Below are 16,347 nucleotides of genomic sequence, written 5' to 3'. Positions count from 1 at the left end.
GATGGAATCCTTATCTGTTGAGAGTCAAGCAATGATCGATAGGTTACAGGTTGTATGCGACTTTCCAGAAGTCTTTCTTGATGAGATTCCTGATGTGCCTCCAGAAAGAGAAGTGGAATTTTCGATTGATCTTATTCCAGGAACGAAGCCTGTGTCTATGACTCCTTAACGTATGTCGGCTTCTGAATTGGCTGAGTTGAAGAAATAGTTGAAGGATTTGCTTGATAAGAAGTTTATATGACTGAGTGTTTCACCTTGGGGAGCGCCAGTGTTGCTAGTAAAGAAGAAAGATGGTAGTATGAGGTTGTGCATTGATTACCGACAGTTGAATAAAGCAACTATAAAGAATAGGTATCCACTTCCAAGAATTGACGACTTGATGGATCAGTTAGTGGGTGCACGTGTGTTTAGCAAGATTGACTTGAGATCCGGTTATCACCAGATTAAAGTAAAAGATGAAGATATGCAGAAGACAGCTTTTAGAACCCGTTATGGACATTATGAGTATAAAGTGATGCCTTTCGGTGTTACGAATGCGCCTGGTGTATTTATGGAGTATATGAATCGCATCTTTCATGCATTTTTGGATCGTTTTGTGGTGGTATTCATTGACGATATTTTGATATACTCCAAGTCTGAAGAATAACATGATGAACATTTGAAGATTGTCCTGCAAGTGCTAAAAGAGAAGAAGCTTTATGCTAAATTGTCAAAATCTGAATTCTGGTTGAAAGAGGTAAGTTTTCTTGGCCATGTTATTTCTGGTAGAGGTATTGCAGTTGATCCGTCTAAAGTTGAAGCGGTATCACAATGGGAGACTCCTAAGTCAGTTACAGATATTAGAAGCTTTTTGGGATTGGCTGGCTATTATAGAAGATTTATAAAAGGATTTTCTAATTTGGCACTTCCGTTAACGCAGTTGACTTGTAAAGGTAAGCCCTTTGTGTGGGATGTTCAGTGTGAGAATAGTTTTAATGAATTGAAGAAGCATTTGACAACGGCTCCGATCTTGATTTTGCCGAAGTCTGATGAACCTTTTGTGGTGTATTGTGATGCATCCAAGTTGGGCTTAGGTGGTGTGCTTATGCAAGATGGCAAAGTGGTTGCGTATGCATCAAGACAGTTGAGAATTCATGAACGAAATTATCCTACTCATGATCTTGAATTAGCTGTAGTTGTATTTGTGCTTAAGATTTGGAGACATTACTTGTATGGTTCGAGATTTGAAGTGTTTAGTGATCACAAGAGCTTGAAGTATTTGTTTGATCAGAAGGAATTGAATATGAGACAGCGAAGGTGGCTTGAATTGCTGAAAGATTATGACTTTAGTTTGATTTATCATCCGGGTAAAGCTAATGTAGTTGCAGACGCCTTAAGTAGGAAGACTTTACATATGTCTACTATGATGGCTAAAGAGTTTGAGTTGCTAGAATAGTTTAGAGACCTGAGTTTGGTTTGTGAATTGTCACCACAGAGTGTTAAGCTGGGAATGCTGAAGATTGATAGTGATTTCTTAAAAAGTATTAAAGAAGCGCAGAAGGTCGATGTTAAGTTTGTGGACTTGTTGGTTGCTGACAATCAGACTGAAGATAGTGACTTTAAGGTCGATGATCAAGGCGTGTTGAGGTTTCGAGGTAGGATTTGTATTGCAGACAATGATGAGATGAAGAAGATGATTCTTGAAGAGAGTCATAGAAGTAGCTTGAGTATTCATCCGGGAGCTACAAAGATGTATCATGATTTGAAGAAGTTGTTTTGGTGGTCTGGACTAAAACGTGATGTGGCACAGTTTGTGAATTCTTGTTTGATTTGTCAAAAGTCGAAAGTTGAGCATCAGAAACCTCCTGGATTGATGACACCTTTAGATGTGCCAGAGTGGAAATGAGATAGTATATCCATGGATTTTGTGACGAGTTTGCCCAATACTCCTAAAGGGAATGATGCCATTTGGGTGATTGTTGATAGATTGACGAAGTCGGCTCACTTTATTCCGATTAATATTAGTTTTCCTATAGCTCAGTTGGCAGAGATTTATATTTGAGATATAGTGAAGCTGCATGGTGTTCCTTCGAGCATTGTGTCAGATAGAGATCCAAGGTTTACTTCTAGATTTTGGAAGAGTTTGCAAGAGGCTTTAGGTTCTAAGTTGAGGTTGAGTTCGGCTTATCATCCTCAGACAGATGGTCAGTCGGAAAGGACGATTTAGTCGCTAGAGGATTTGTTGAGAGTCTGTGTACTTGAGCAAGGTGGAACTTGGGATAGTCATCTACCGTTGATAGAGTTCACGTACAATAACAGTTACCATTCTAGTATTGGAATGACACCTTTTGAGGCTTTGTATGGTCGGAGGTATAGAACTCTGTTATGTTGGTTTGAGTCAGGCGAGAGTGTGGTTTTAGGACCGGAAATTGTCCAACAGACTACTGAGAAGGTAAAGATGATCCAAGAAAAGATGAAGGCGTCGCAGAGTCGACAAAAGAGTTATCATGATAAACGTCGGAAGGACCTTGAGTTTCAAGAGGGAGATCATGTGTTCCTAAGAGTTACTCCCATGACCGGTGTGGGTCGTGCATTGAAGTCAATGAAGTTGACTCCGAAGTTTATTGGTCCGTATCAGATATCAGAAAGAGTTGGAACGGTGGCTTACCGAGTGGGTTTACCACCGCATCTTTCGAATTTGCATGATGTGTTTCATGTGTCGCAAGTTCGGAAGTATGTTCCGGATCCATCTCATGTGATCCAAAGAGATGATGTGCAAGTTAGAGATAACCTTTCGGTGGAGACTTTACCAATGAGGATCGAAGGTCGTGAAGCGAAGAAGTTGAGGGGCAAAGAGATACCCCTTGTGAAAGTAGTTTGGGACGGAGCGACTGGTGAAAGCTTGACATGGGAACTAGAGAGTAAGATGTTGGAGTCTTATCCAGAGTTGTTTGCTTGAGGTAAATTTTCGAGGACGAAAATTCTTTAAGTTGGGGAGAGTTGTAACGCCCGTCGTAATTATTTAATTATTTTAATGAGTTTTAGCATATATTTATATGAATTATGTGATTTATGAGAGAATATATGATTTATATGTGATTTATGTGACTTTTGAGATTTATGTGAGTTATATGATTTTTGTGAAGTTATAATGATGGTGTGACTTATTATTAAATAAAATAAGATTCGAAAATAAAATAATTATAGAGAAGTGGTGCTGTTTTATAAATTTGGAGAGTTTAGTGGTTTAAGAGGAAATAGAAAAGAATAGGAGAGATATAAATAAGAGAAGTTAGGTAGAAAGACATAGAACATACGTTTTTGGTGAAAAAGGGAGAAAAAAAAGTCAGAGAAGAGGAGAAGACCTGGAGAGTGCCGATTTCATCTGTTATAAGGTAAGAGTGAGACTAACTTTCAATATTATTAAGTCTATATGATTCTGAAAAATAGATTTAGCATGATGTAGGTTGAGTTTTATGAGAATTAAGAATTAGGGTTTGAGAGCGATTTTGATGGTTGAACCATGAAAACTTGTTGAATTGATGTATAACTTGTGTACAAACCTTAGATATTTCATAGGGTGATAATTAGATGCTGTTTTGATGTTAGAACCATGAGATTAGGTGAAAATTTGAGAAAATTGGAATTCTGGCCGAGCTGACATTCATCGCTCGCCACTGCGAGTTGCATAGCTCGCCTAGCGAATGATGAAGTTCATCGCTCGCCTCACGAGCAAGATCGCTCGCCATAGCGAGTAAACCCAGAACACTCGCCACTGCGAGCAAAGTAGCTCGCCTCGCGAGCAGGAGATTTTAGGAGTTCCAGAGAGCATGTTTTGCTCGCCTTTACTAGTAATAGCACTCGCCTCGCGAGTTAAGCTGTTAGTTGCCCAAAAGTTATTTCCTTGCGATCCTTTCGCACGTGTAGTTATGAGTTGATCCTAGAAGTAAGAATGAAGATTGTTTAGAACAATATAAGCTGTCCAGAAGCCTGATTTAGATGACTAAGATTAAGATTAATGTGATATTAATATATATGCTCTATGTGGCTATTCTTGATGATTAAGTTGATGTGAATTATTCTTTAATGATGATATGATATTTAAGCACGGTTATATGCTGCATTTGTTGCTGTTTTGCTGTTGTTGACCATTTAATGTCACAAGTTGTAAACGTCGGTCTAAGTTGTAAGTTGTATGATGTTGTCCAAACTCTTGGAGTCACATAAGATGTTTAAGATGATTGAGATGTTCAAGTTGTTTAAGATGTAAGATGTTGTGTCCATTTGCATACTCATTAAAGTTGGGGGTTGATGCCCTGGAGCCATTGCTCACCCACGTTGGGGGCTTGATGCCCTAGAGCTTTTGCTCAATTAAGTTGGGGGCTTGATGCCCTGGAGCCTATTTACGCTCATATATGTTGGGGGCTTGATGCCCTGATTGGTACCACATGCATTTGCATATCAAGATGATTTAAGATGATAAGAGTTGCATTTGTCGAGTCAAGTTGCATTGTCGAGTCAAGTTGCATTGTCGAGTCGAGTTGTTAGGATTGATTTATAAGTTAATTATGAATTTGATGATGAATTTGATTATGACGTTATTTGTGATGATATGATGCTAAATGATTATTGTTGATGTTGTTATGATGTTTTATGTTGTTAAATATATTTTGATGAATTATATGCTTAATCTATTGTTTGTGAAATCTCACCCCTTCTGATTGAAAATGTTGCCCTTCGTATGGGTAACGTGCAGGTAACCAAGATTAGAGGCGGTCGTGAGTGGACTCCTCACACGTGTGTCTTAGGTGCTCTGATACATAACGGGATGGGAATTATGCTAATGTTTTCTGTTCCTTACGTATTGCTTTTGAATTTTCATGAAATAAATGATGAACAAAGACTTTATGAGATTTTTATGATGAGGCCTGCGTGCCAAAGACTTTTATGATGTTGAACTAAATCCGCTGCAGGTTTGAATATTTATGTTGAATACTTTTGAAGGATAAATTATCATTTATTCCATTAGTGATTTTTATGAAATGTGACATTCCGTTCACGAAGAAGTACTCTGATTTATTTAAGAAATTTTTATGTTGGGAAAACGGGGTGTTACATTTACACAAAATCATAATTTGGATATCCAAAAAGTCAATCCAAACTAAATCAAATAAAATTGGATTTTATCGAATTTTTTAGAAGTCATTCAAACCAGACGACAATTATATAAATTTTCTAATCATGTGATATTTTGCCTTATAACCGATATAAAACACGTTGGAAACATCTCTAGTGCTGATCTCTCTCTCTCTCTCTCTCTCTCCACCCCAAATTATAAACAAAAATGGGTCAACAAAAACTGATGTATTTAGTCCAAATTTTCAATTAAAAACATCAACTTTTGTTGACATATATTTGCTTATAATTTGGGACAGACAGTGTATATGATGTATCAAATGATAGATGTTTAAAAATGATGAAATATGAGAGCGTTAACAATTAGACATCAAATTAAACATATGTTTCACATTTGATTTTAATTTTTAAACACTCACATGACTCTATTCTTCGTCCCATTCATGTGCCCATCCTATCCTATCTCTTCCAATTCGTCTTCATTCCTTTTCACAATCCCGCCCTTCAAACCTTCCTTCCAACATATTTTCATTCTCCCTTAACATCCATCTTCATTATTGGACTGCTCACATTGACCTACATAAAAGACTACTTAGTATATTTCTATAGTTTAGGGACCAAATTGGAGAGAGGGTGATAGCTTGTGGACCAAATAGATGGTTTGTTCTTCATGATATATTTAATATTTACAAAAAGGTTCATGAATAAATTAAACTATTAAATTAGTCCATATATATTTAACCACTGAATATCAATTATGTCTATATATATTTTAATAACTTACTATCAATTTAGTCCCTAACTTGCTGTCAGAAGGACTAATATGTGTAATACATGATAGAGTCTCAAAGACTTCTTTTCAAACGCTTTAACATGTTGTCAAGGACGAATATGGTGGTTTACTCTAAAATATATGAAGGGATTTGAAAAATATGCTTAAATATTTACCGCTTATAGATTTGATAACTTAGTTTTAAAAATTTGAGTATCTGAATAATTTTGTTTTTACTGTTACAAGGATAAAAAGGCAAAAACACAAAAAATGAAAATTATAATCTACAAAATCAAGTTACCACATACTCTACTCCTAGGAGGTCCGATAAGCCTGACATAGTAGAAGTGTGGATTATGAGAACCGAGGATGAAGAAGCTCCAGACTTTGCTAAGAAGTTAGCTTAAGTTTAGTATACATTGAACAAAAATTGTCCAATAAGAATTTTACCATGTAATTCAAATTGTTTTTCTCTTTATATTTTCCATCAACTCATATCACCCTCTAAAACCAACACAAATATATTAGATGTATTAAAATGTACCTTTAGGATTTAAAATGAAAATTTGCAAACAAATTTCTATTAGTCATCACCTTAAAACTCAAACCTCAATACTTGTAAGAATCACAAGCAAATTCACTCTTTCTAAAATTTGAGAGCTCGTTCCAAGCACCGGAAAATATATTTTATTTATTAAAGTTTAAATCAACAATGATAAAACAATGTTTAGAGCCGGACGATTGGCCAATATTGAAGGTGTAAAAAAATATACTAAGATTGCAATTTTTTCTGATTGAGAAGATCCTTGATGTCTTGAATTAAACTAATTTTATATACACGGTTGCTCATAAATGAAAAAAGAAAAGCCATGATTGTACATCCTACTATGAAAATTGAATCTAACATACACATCATAACCATCACTAGATATCGTATTATCTTTACACTTCAATAAATCTTTTCTAATTCATTCATTGCATGTTTTAATTATTTACGATAGCAATTAAAAATATAATTATTACACCAGACTTCTCAACTATTCTAAATTTTGTATGATATATACTTTGATTCAAACTAATATCAATAAAATCCTAAAGTATATCGTTCGATGTCATGATAAATAAAGGAAATAACATTGAAAGATGTGAATTATAACCAAAATTGATAGCTAACCTAAGAATCTCCTCCAACTAGCTTGACTTTTCTGGTCACCGTCTAATTCCTAGGGAGAATGTGCCTTACAAATCTGAAATTTGGCGGCAAGTAAAATTTGGCTTTTCAGTGTGTCCCAAGGCAATGAAAGTCAGAGTTTCCTTAGGTCTGCTCATCTATGATTCATAGGACACTCATATCACACTCTCTATGCTTACTTAGTAGTTCTACAAACGGACAACCCTAATCTACGTCTACCTTACTAAGGGTTTCAAGAGAATGGTTTCATTAGGCTACAACTTATTTCCTTTAGCTAGACATTTGTTTCCCTAATTACTAACCAGTTACATCCTAGGTTCGGCACAACACCACTCAGTCTTAGTAATGTCACCTCCTAAGTACCTACAACTAGGGTCAACTCTCTTTCGGTATCTTTCGCTATTTAATAATCACTCACTTCTTAAACAGATAGTTATCAGTAAAAGGATTTAAATATTAAGATATAAGCAGCCAGTTAGTGATAGCAATGCTAGGCCCTGTCACAACCTACGTACCTAACTTAGGGTTGCACCTATCACAAAAATAAACTAAGGAATTTCCTAATAAAACTTAAAAGCGAACAAAAAAAAAAAAAATATAAACGACATTAAACTAAATAAATATCCAACAAAAATAAACAGAGGTTAACTCTAACCTAAAAAGTTTTAGTTACACATGATAACTAAAGACAAATTACTTAAGATAAAAACATACCCTAGAAAATCAAGAAGAAGATAAAAACTCTCCCGAAGCTCCAAAGTAGCCTTCCTCTTGAACTTCCACAGTTTTGAACGAGAAATTCTGAATGAAGAAGGCTGGTACTTATTGTGAGAGTTTCTACCTAGGTTTGGGCTAAAAGTGTGGGCTTTACCCAAAATAAAAACAGGAAAAGACACTTGTGCCCCACAATTTTAGATGCACGGGGCACATGCTCAGCATGCCTAGCGCATGAGAGAGAGGGCAAAGTCATGCCCTAGGCGCATGAATAGTGCCCTAGGCGCATGGATGCCTTTCCCATGTGCTATGCACATGGTGCTGTTTCTTGGGCCCAGATTCTCCTATTTTCCGTCATTTTAGGTCTTCATCTTGAAATAACTTGCCTTGGAACTATGGAACAAAATTCCTCCCTGTTGTAAGTCTTCTGAGCCTCTTGAATCTTCATTCTTTGTCTTCTTGAATCTTCAAAATTCTTCAAATGTCCTTGATTTGCCGATTTGCATGATTTCTTCGTGAATTACCTCAAAACCCACCTAAAATTGCTATGTTTCTGGAAAACTTGAATTACAAACTCAAATATAGAAAACATTACAAAAGTCCCGAAATCATAAACAATTGCTCTAATACTCCTCCTTTTTGCTGCTAAACCTTACTCTAGGAATGTTGAATATGTACATGCATATTTAATTGCAACCTTGAATGCTTTGATTTGATTATGTTTATTATGTGGAATATAATCTAACCCCCAATGGTCGCATCGTTTGGTTGACCGCCTGCCTATTTGTTCGAATGGGTTGACGACTTGCATGATTGAGTTTGCTTTGCTAGTGAGTTGCTGGAGGATTTGATTTATTGCTAGTGAGTTGCTGGAGGATTTGCTAGTGCTATGCATAATCTGGTTTTCATAAAAATTCGCAACGGGAGACAATCATCATACATAATATCTCATCAACATGCAACAATCCTCAAATACGTACATGAGTAATAAATCTCAGGCTTCAAATACATAACCATAATCTCCTCAAATAAAATTCAACAACGGATAAATGAAAATAAACATAAATGTCTGACACCCTAATCATAGCCTAATAAAGAAAGGAGGTAGCTCAGCAGCTGAACATAACATCTAAACTCTTGATTTATTTGATTTATCGCATGATTATTGCTTGCATATGGAGTTTAGGGTGTTACATTCAGCTGACAGACAGTAGAAACTTGCACAGTTTTGGACAGCTCCTCGTCCAAATATTTTGAAAGCCAACATAGATGTTGGGCGCGACAAACACGGGAAGGTCACTTGTTGCTGGTTATTCGAAATCTTGACAGGGAGGTGCTATTTGCAGCAACATGAAGTGCTGATATCACGGCTGATCCACTCTTGGCCGAGACTCTTGGTCTAAGATGGGATATCCAAACAGTTTTAGAATTACAATTTAGTAATGTTGTGTTTGAATTAGATGCATCTGTTGTAGTTGAGTGTTTTAATGGGATGTCAACAATAGCTAGTATAAGCACTTTTATTAGTGACTGTCATGACTTGTTTGGTAATTTTATTTGGTAGTTCTTTTAGCTTTGTTAATCACTCTTGTAATGCAGCTGCTCATGAGCTTGCTCGGGCTGCAAAATTCGTAGGATCGCGGACTTGGGTGGGGAATGTCCCTCTTAAAGTTTGGTCTTTCTTTTCTCTTGGTTTGTTTCTTTAATGAAAGTGTGGATTATCAAATAAAAAAAAACTTCTTTGTGTAGTATAAATCAAATAAAATTATCCAGTAAGAATATTTCCATGTTGTTCAAATTAATTTTCATTTTTATATTTTCCGGCAACTAAACACACAGTTCTTGCCGTTGGCACTGTTGCTAATAGGCCGTGCGCATGCCTGGATTATTTCATGAGTACTCTATAGATTTCGCCAAGATCTCATACAAGCGGCCCCACTTGACACTCACATAGGTGATTTCATCAAGTGTATGATGCAAATCATACACAATCCATAAGGGATATGAGATTCATTAAAAGCTTTATAGGCTTATCCTCTCAGTAATACAATGTCTAGCACTTCACGCGCGCGCACACACACCACATGAAAGGGACGAGAACAAAAATTAATTAACTATGTTTTGGTGCTAGCAAAACTAATAAGTGACTTGTTCTTACCCATATGAACCTTATTCATGGGATCTCCAATCACAAAGGTTGAGTTCCCATCACTTATTAATTTCGAATGACTTAAGTCTCAATTCCCTTGATGTACACAAATTTATTTCATCCCAGGGGCTTTGTTTAGTAGCTACTTTATCCACAAATGATGAAGACGTACGATTTTCTTTCATCATATATATAAGATTGACTAAGATGTCTCTAAGTCAATCAACCTCATATAATTATAAAATTGTCTATAACAATAAATTTGATCTCTATAATTATTTTTATACATATCTACTTGCATTATTATTAAGCGACATCACTATACATGTGGATAAATATAAATCTATTTGTAGATTTATTATACAGGCCTGCTTGAATGACTTCAAGCGACAACATCCCATAATAAGCAAAGTAATTGTACATTTTTTATTTATTCTCATTGGATTTCAATTTCAATTAACATCATTGCCTTATTTTGATGCAATGGTTCATCAACTCTAAACAATATTTCATATATTGTCAAAATGACTTCCTTGATATAAATCATCAGGTCTACTTAGATAAAGTCTAAACGACAAACCCCCACATTGAGGTCTAATCGACATACCCCCACATTGAGAAAATATAACTCTATGTATATACTTATTTTACAAGTTTATTTGAATAATTTTCAAGTGACAACAGTTCCACAATGAAAAATAAATCCCATAAATATATACTTTCTCATAAACAAATTTCATTAAACATCATTATATTAATATTTTAATACAATGGATAATCCATAATATACCATATAATATTTTATGGTATCTCACAAATATTTCATGATTTTACCATACATATTTTTCAATAAAATATTTCTTCAATTTTCTTCTATCAAGTATAAGAACCATACTTGATCCTATGATTCCATTCACATCGATTTAGATGTCACTTTATCCTTTAAAAAAGTTTCGGCATAGCAGATAGTCAAATAAACTAAAGGAAAGTTCAATCCAATACAAGATGATTTAATTAGAGTATCACTTTACATTCAAATACACATTTCAAGAATTTCTGAAGAATATTGTGTCACTGCATTTCAGAAAAAAATGTATAAACTATAATACCTTAGTGTAAGTTCACTTATACAATGCATATATTAACTCTTTAAAACACATGTTAAATTAATGAGAGATGTATATAGCTAGAATACAAAAGCATGAGATAATACAAGTATTCACATGCCAAAAATAACTTTAACTAGTTCCACACCTACATGCCGAAACAATAACAAATTCAGTAAAAGAATGGATATGTGGAGATATACTAACATGCTTGGATACATAAGGATGGATCATATCCATGTCATACTAGTGAAATGATAATCCATACTAGATACACAAATATATAGGATTATTCCCAAAACTCTTAAAATAAAGTTTTTTTTTGAACAAATCAAAATGGAATATATTGCTCAAACGGACGAATAATTCATCCCGCACAAGGTGTGCTAAAATGATGAATCATCCAAATCTGTTACAAACTAGAGCACCTATGAATAGGTTGCCACCATAAAAGCAAGAAAAAATTACACAACACCCATACAACAAAGTGGGTGTCTCCACCAATCATGATAACCAAAAGCAATAGGAACAAAGTGCGAAGACAACCAAAGAAATGAGTTCATCTTCACCTTTTCAAAAATACTGTGTATATTGATTACCGCATTTTTGAAGACACGATTGTTTCTATCTTTCCAAATTGCCCAAACACACGCATGCCAAATAATTTTAAGGTAGGAATGAGTAGCTCTTGGAAGCGCCGCTAATTGAGTAAACTGCAAATAGTGCTCCTTGATACTTCCTGGAAAAACCAAATAGATGCCAAGCCATTGAGAAACTAAATTCCAGACATTCCCAAATAATGCACAACCAATAAAAAGATGATTTGTTGTCTCAGTGAAACCACATCCTCCAACACAGATATTATCATTAGGTTGCAAGATATGTCTTCTCTCTAAGTTTGATTTTGTCGGAATTCTATCTTGAAGAAGACGCCAAGCAAAGAGAGAAACTTTAGATGGAATCAATCTATGCCAAACAGTAGATATTACGTTTTCAGTTGTCGGTTCAGCTTGAGAAGTTAGAAATTGATAAGTCCCACGCACCGAATATCCATGAATGGGATCAAGTAGCCACCTCAAATAGTCATGAATTTTATCCTGCAAAAAAACGTTATTTACCATGACAATATTGGTTAGATCCAAAAAAAATATCACATACATTATACCAAAAATTAACGATTAAAAGTGAAAATTCAGTCAAAAATTAAATAATTTAAGAATGAAAATAATCGATTGTGCTTTTTTTTTTTGGAGTAAATAATCGACTATGCTTAAAACATATGAAATAGTAAAAAAAATAGTTTAAATTAACTAATAATTATTACTATAAAAAATTGAAAACCAACAACTAATATATTAATGCAATATATTATACTAATAAAATAAATAGGTATATGCAATTTGGTTTACTTCGACTTTAAAAAGATATCAAAAATCCAATCCAAACATTGTTACATAAGTACACTCAAACACATTAAATAAATTTCAGTTTTCATGGTTTACAGTTTTAATTTTGATAGATTTAAATATGAACATCCCTACTGTTAAATGAAAATGAAAACTATCTTTTTTATAGAAGAAATGACAAATAAATATTAAAACTCACACGCACAATTGAAGAGGCCAAAGTTTAAATCCCGACCAAGACATTCAACCAAACAATTTTAAACTTTTACCAATTGAACTAAAACTTGTGGACATCTCTACAACAATATTTCTTTCGAAAAAAAATCTCTACAACAATATTTTCAAGTTTTTTGTTTAAAATGGTCCTTTATTTTAATAAAATAATTCTCTTCATACCATTATTTAAATGGAAGACAATTTTATAAAATAGGGGCCGAATTAAAACATAAACAATTTTTTTTTGTGAGCGACATAAAATAATTATAAATGAGCAAATGCATAACATATACATTTTTTTTTAACAACTACTATATTAAAGGACTAGCCTGCACAATAGTGGCAACAGAACAAAACAAAAACCACCCTACAAACCCTAAAGAATGCTGCCTCAAACAGTAGGCATTCCTCTACAAAATATACAACACAATTCATACAACAACGATGGTATTCAGCCAAAATACATAAAAATCCATCTTAATTAATCAAGGAAATTACAATTGTTAAATTACAAACCTATACAATAATACTATTTGCTAGAATCATCAGATCCATCGAAAATTGTTTTAAACATAATTCAGATTTAAACATCATGCTTTATAAAAAAAATTGAAACTAGCACTTGAATTGAAAGCTACATAGTTTTGTTGCTCTTGTGGATTTATACTCAAGGTCGTCTGAATATGCATAAACAAAGTTATGTCACCGTTGAGACAGAGACTTTGTAACATACTTAATCAAGGAAATTACACCTGGTCGAATAATAAATTATTCGTAATTGATCCATTAATTAGATCTCCAACACATCTTTGTAGCATCAGATCTCCAACACATGATGCAGTCACGCTGCATCTAACGGTGGAATTGCACGTTGATCTACGCATATAGATGGCAAAGAGAATCACGACGGATTCAAGAGGAGAGTTATGTGGATTTTGGAAATTGAAGAGTGGATTTTGGTTACATGAAAGTTAAAGGAGATGACTGAATTGGGCTGTGAAGCTATGTGAAAAGCATTTGCTCAAAATGGATGAAAAAAAAAGCAGCTGCGACTGCTGAAAGGAGTGGAACTTGTATAACCCTATTTGAGGAAGAGAGGGTAATATATAGGAGGGAGAATGAGTGAGATAGTAGCTTTGTTAAAGAGTTTTTATTGGCTGCATCTAGTCTAGAATTCTAGATCTAGGTCTATGACTTTTTCTTTTTCTTTTTTTGGTCAAGGGTCAAGGGTCAATGACTTTATTTCAATTAATAAAATAGGGTTAATTAAGTTTTTAGTCCCTATAAATATTCACAGTTTTGTTTTTAGTCTCTACAAAATAAAATCACACTTTTTAGTCCCTATGACATTTTCCTTAAGCATTTTAGGGACTAAAAATGCTGATGGAAAAATTTTATAGGGACTAAAAATGCTGATGGAAAATTTTATAGGGACTAAAAATGTTGATGGAAAATTTTATAGGGACTAAAAAGTGTGATTTTATTTTGTAGGGACTAAAAACAAAACTGTGAATATTTATAGGGACTAAAAACTTAATTAGCCCAATAAAATACCATGTGATGTTTGTACCAAAAAAAAAAAAATACCATGTGATGTACAAATATAGTTAATTTATCAATGTGTAATACCAAAGGTTCAACTGTTTTTCGGGGGGCATTGAATATTTTTGTGTTGAAAACAATATTGGGTTCCTGCAACAATTTTTTTTTTTTTGGGTTTTTTAGAAAAATTCAACAAAATTCCTCCTATCCTTACATTCTTATAGTATCCAATTTTTATTTAAAAATAATCACAATTTTTCAATTTTACATCTTTTTGGATTATATAAGTTAGGGGTTTGCTAGAACACACCCATTAATTTTTATGTGGGAGTGTTTTAGCAAAGCTACACCTTAGGGTGTAATTAACCACTTTTTAGTTATTTACTTGCTAAAACACTCCCACATAAAAACTAGTGGGTGTGTTCTAGCAAATGCCTATAGGATTTGCTAGAACACACCCACTTGTTATTGTTAGAAGGTGTGTTATAGCAACATACACCTTAGAGTGTATTTAACCACTTTTTAGTTATTTACTTGCTAAAACACTCCCACATAAAAACTAGTGGGTGTGTTCTAGCAAACCCCTATAAGTTAAATGGAAAGTGTCCGGGTCGGTTAACTTGGACGATTATGAACATCTTGTTTAGATGTAAAAAAAACAAATATGATTTTTTAATACATGTGACTAATCAATCCAAAAGTGCAAAATGCAACTTTCGAATTTTTCGACATCTCCAAATTGGTCAATCCATAGGTGTAAAATGTTTCCAAATTTCTTTAGGTTTTTACAATTCCAGATTAGAAATCTAGAGGTCTAAATCGTACCCTTGAAGTTTTTTACACATCAAGTTTTGGCCAATAAAAAATTCTATTTCTTTTACCGTCAAATCAAACTTCAACGAACAAAATATGTTTTCTAGTGCTTAGGATGTGCTCACAGATTTTAGCAAGAGTGAATCTGGTCGTGATTTTTACAAGTATTCAAGCTTGAATTTTAAAGTGATGACTTATAGAAATTTGTTTGCAAATTTTCATCGTAAAAATAGGGAGGTATGAGTTAATGGAAAATATAAAAAAGAAAATGTGAATGCAAAGAGTTCAACCGAGCTGGGCCTCCCAAAGTGATGGGTTTCAAGAAAAAATTATTGTTCAATATCCCCACCCTCACTCATAAAAGAAAAATAAACATCTTTCATGTTTTAATTTCTAAGTAAAAAATCATGTTGCATGTTTCTATTTATAAGTTAAAAAACATATCTTTAGTAAAAATAATTGTTAATTTTTATTTCGGTGGCTAATAATCATTATACAGGTGTTATATTCAATTTAAATAGAAGATTAATCTTTTAAAAAAATTATGCGTATTTTTATTAGGGACCTATTTTTACTATGAGAGTCAGCCTCCAGTTTTATAGGGACGGCCCTGATTTAAACTACATGGAAATATTGTTATTGGAGAATTTTATTTGATTTATACTACACAAAGAAGGTTGAAAATGCAGCTACTAGTACATAAACTAACATACACCCCTAGTTTAATCATTCAGATATTCAAATTCCTAAAAATAAGTTATCAACTCTGTAAGTGGTAGATACTTAAAGCATAATTTTCAGATCCCTTCGTATATAATATATAACGAAGTAAACAACCAAAATTTTTCTATCACTTCGTTAGGTGTTTTTGAATAGGTTCTTGATATTGTAAATTATTTTTATAAAAAAAAAAGTATCTGGTTCTTTTTTTTTTTTTTTTGAAAGAAAAAGTCTCTGATTCTATCATATTTTGCTCATATAAGTTTTTCTGATAACATGTTAGGGACTATAGTAAATGATTGAATGTAAGGACTAAATTAATATTAAGTTGTTAAAATATAAGTATCTAATGGATAGTAAGTAGTTAAATATATGTATTTGATTAATAGTTGAATAAAGTTATAAGCCTTTTTGAAATATTTATAATTTCATAAAGAATAAACCATCAATTTGGTCTACCGAACTATCAACCTCTCTTCAATTTAAGTCTCTGAACTATCAAAATATATAAAGTATTCCATAAAATATTATAAAGCATCAAGTTAGCCCCCCAATTTCCTTAAAAAAGATAGAATGATAGATCAGAGACTATTTTTATGAAT

General features: G+C 33.5%; 1 protein-coding gene across 1 annotated transcript; it reads left to right on the top strand.

Annotated features, from left to right (window-relative positions):
* The first annotated feature begins 2,452 nt into the window (after window positions 1-2,452).
* On the top strand, window positions 2,453-2,938 carry LOC146929030 (uncharacterized). The gene has a single exon (XM_085708210.1). The coding sequence runs from the start codon at window positions 2,453-2,455 to the stop codon at window positions 2,936-2,938; it is 486 nt and encodes a 161-aa protein (XP_085564336.1).
* The last annotated feature ends 13,409 nt before the right edge of the window (window positions 2,939-16,347 follow it).

Source organism: Medicago sativa, chromosome 4 (genome assembly GCF_051527215.1).
Source record: "Medicago sativa cultivar Bolivia chromosome 4, Bolivia_mono, whole genome shotgun sequence".
Classification (NCBI taxonomy): Eukaryota; Viridiplantae; Streptophyta; class Magnoliopsida; order Fabales; family Fabaceae; genus Medicago; species Medicago sativa.
This window is presented reverse-complemented; position numbering and strand designations above follow the sequence as displayed.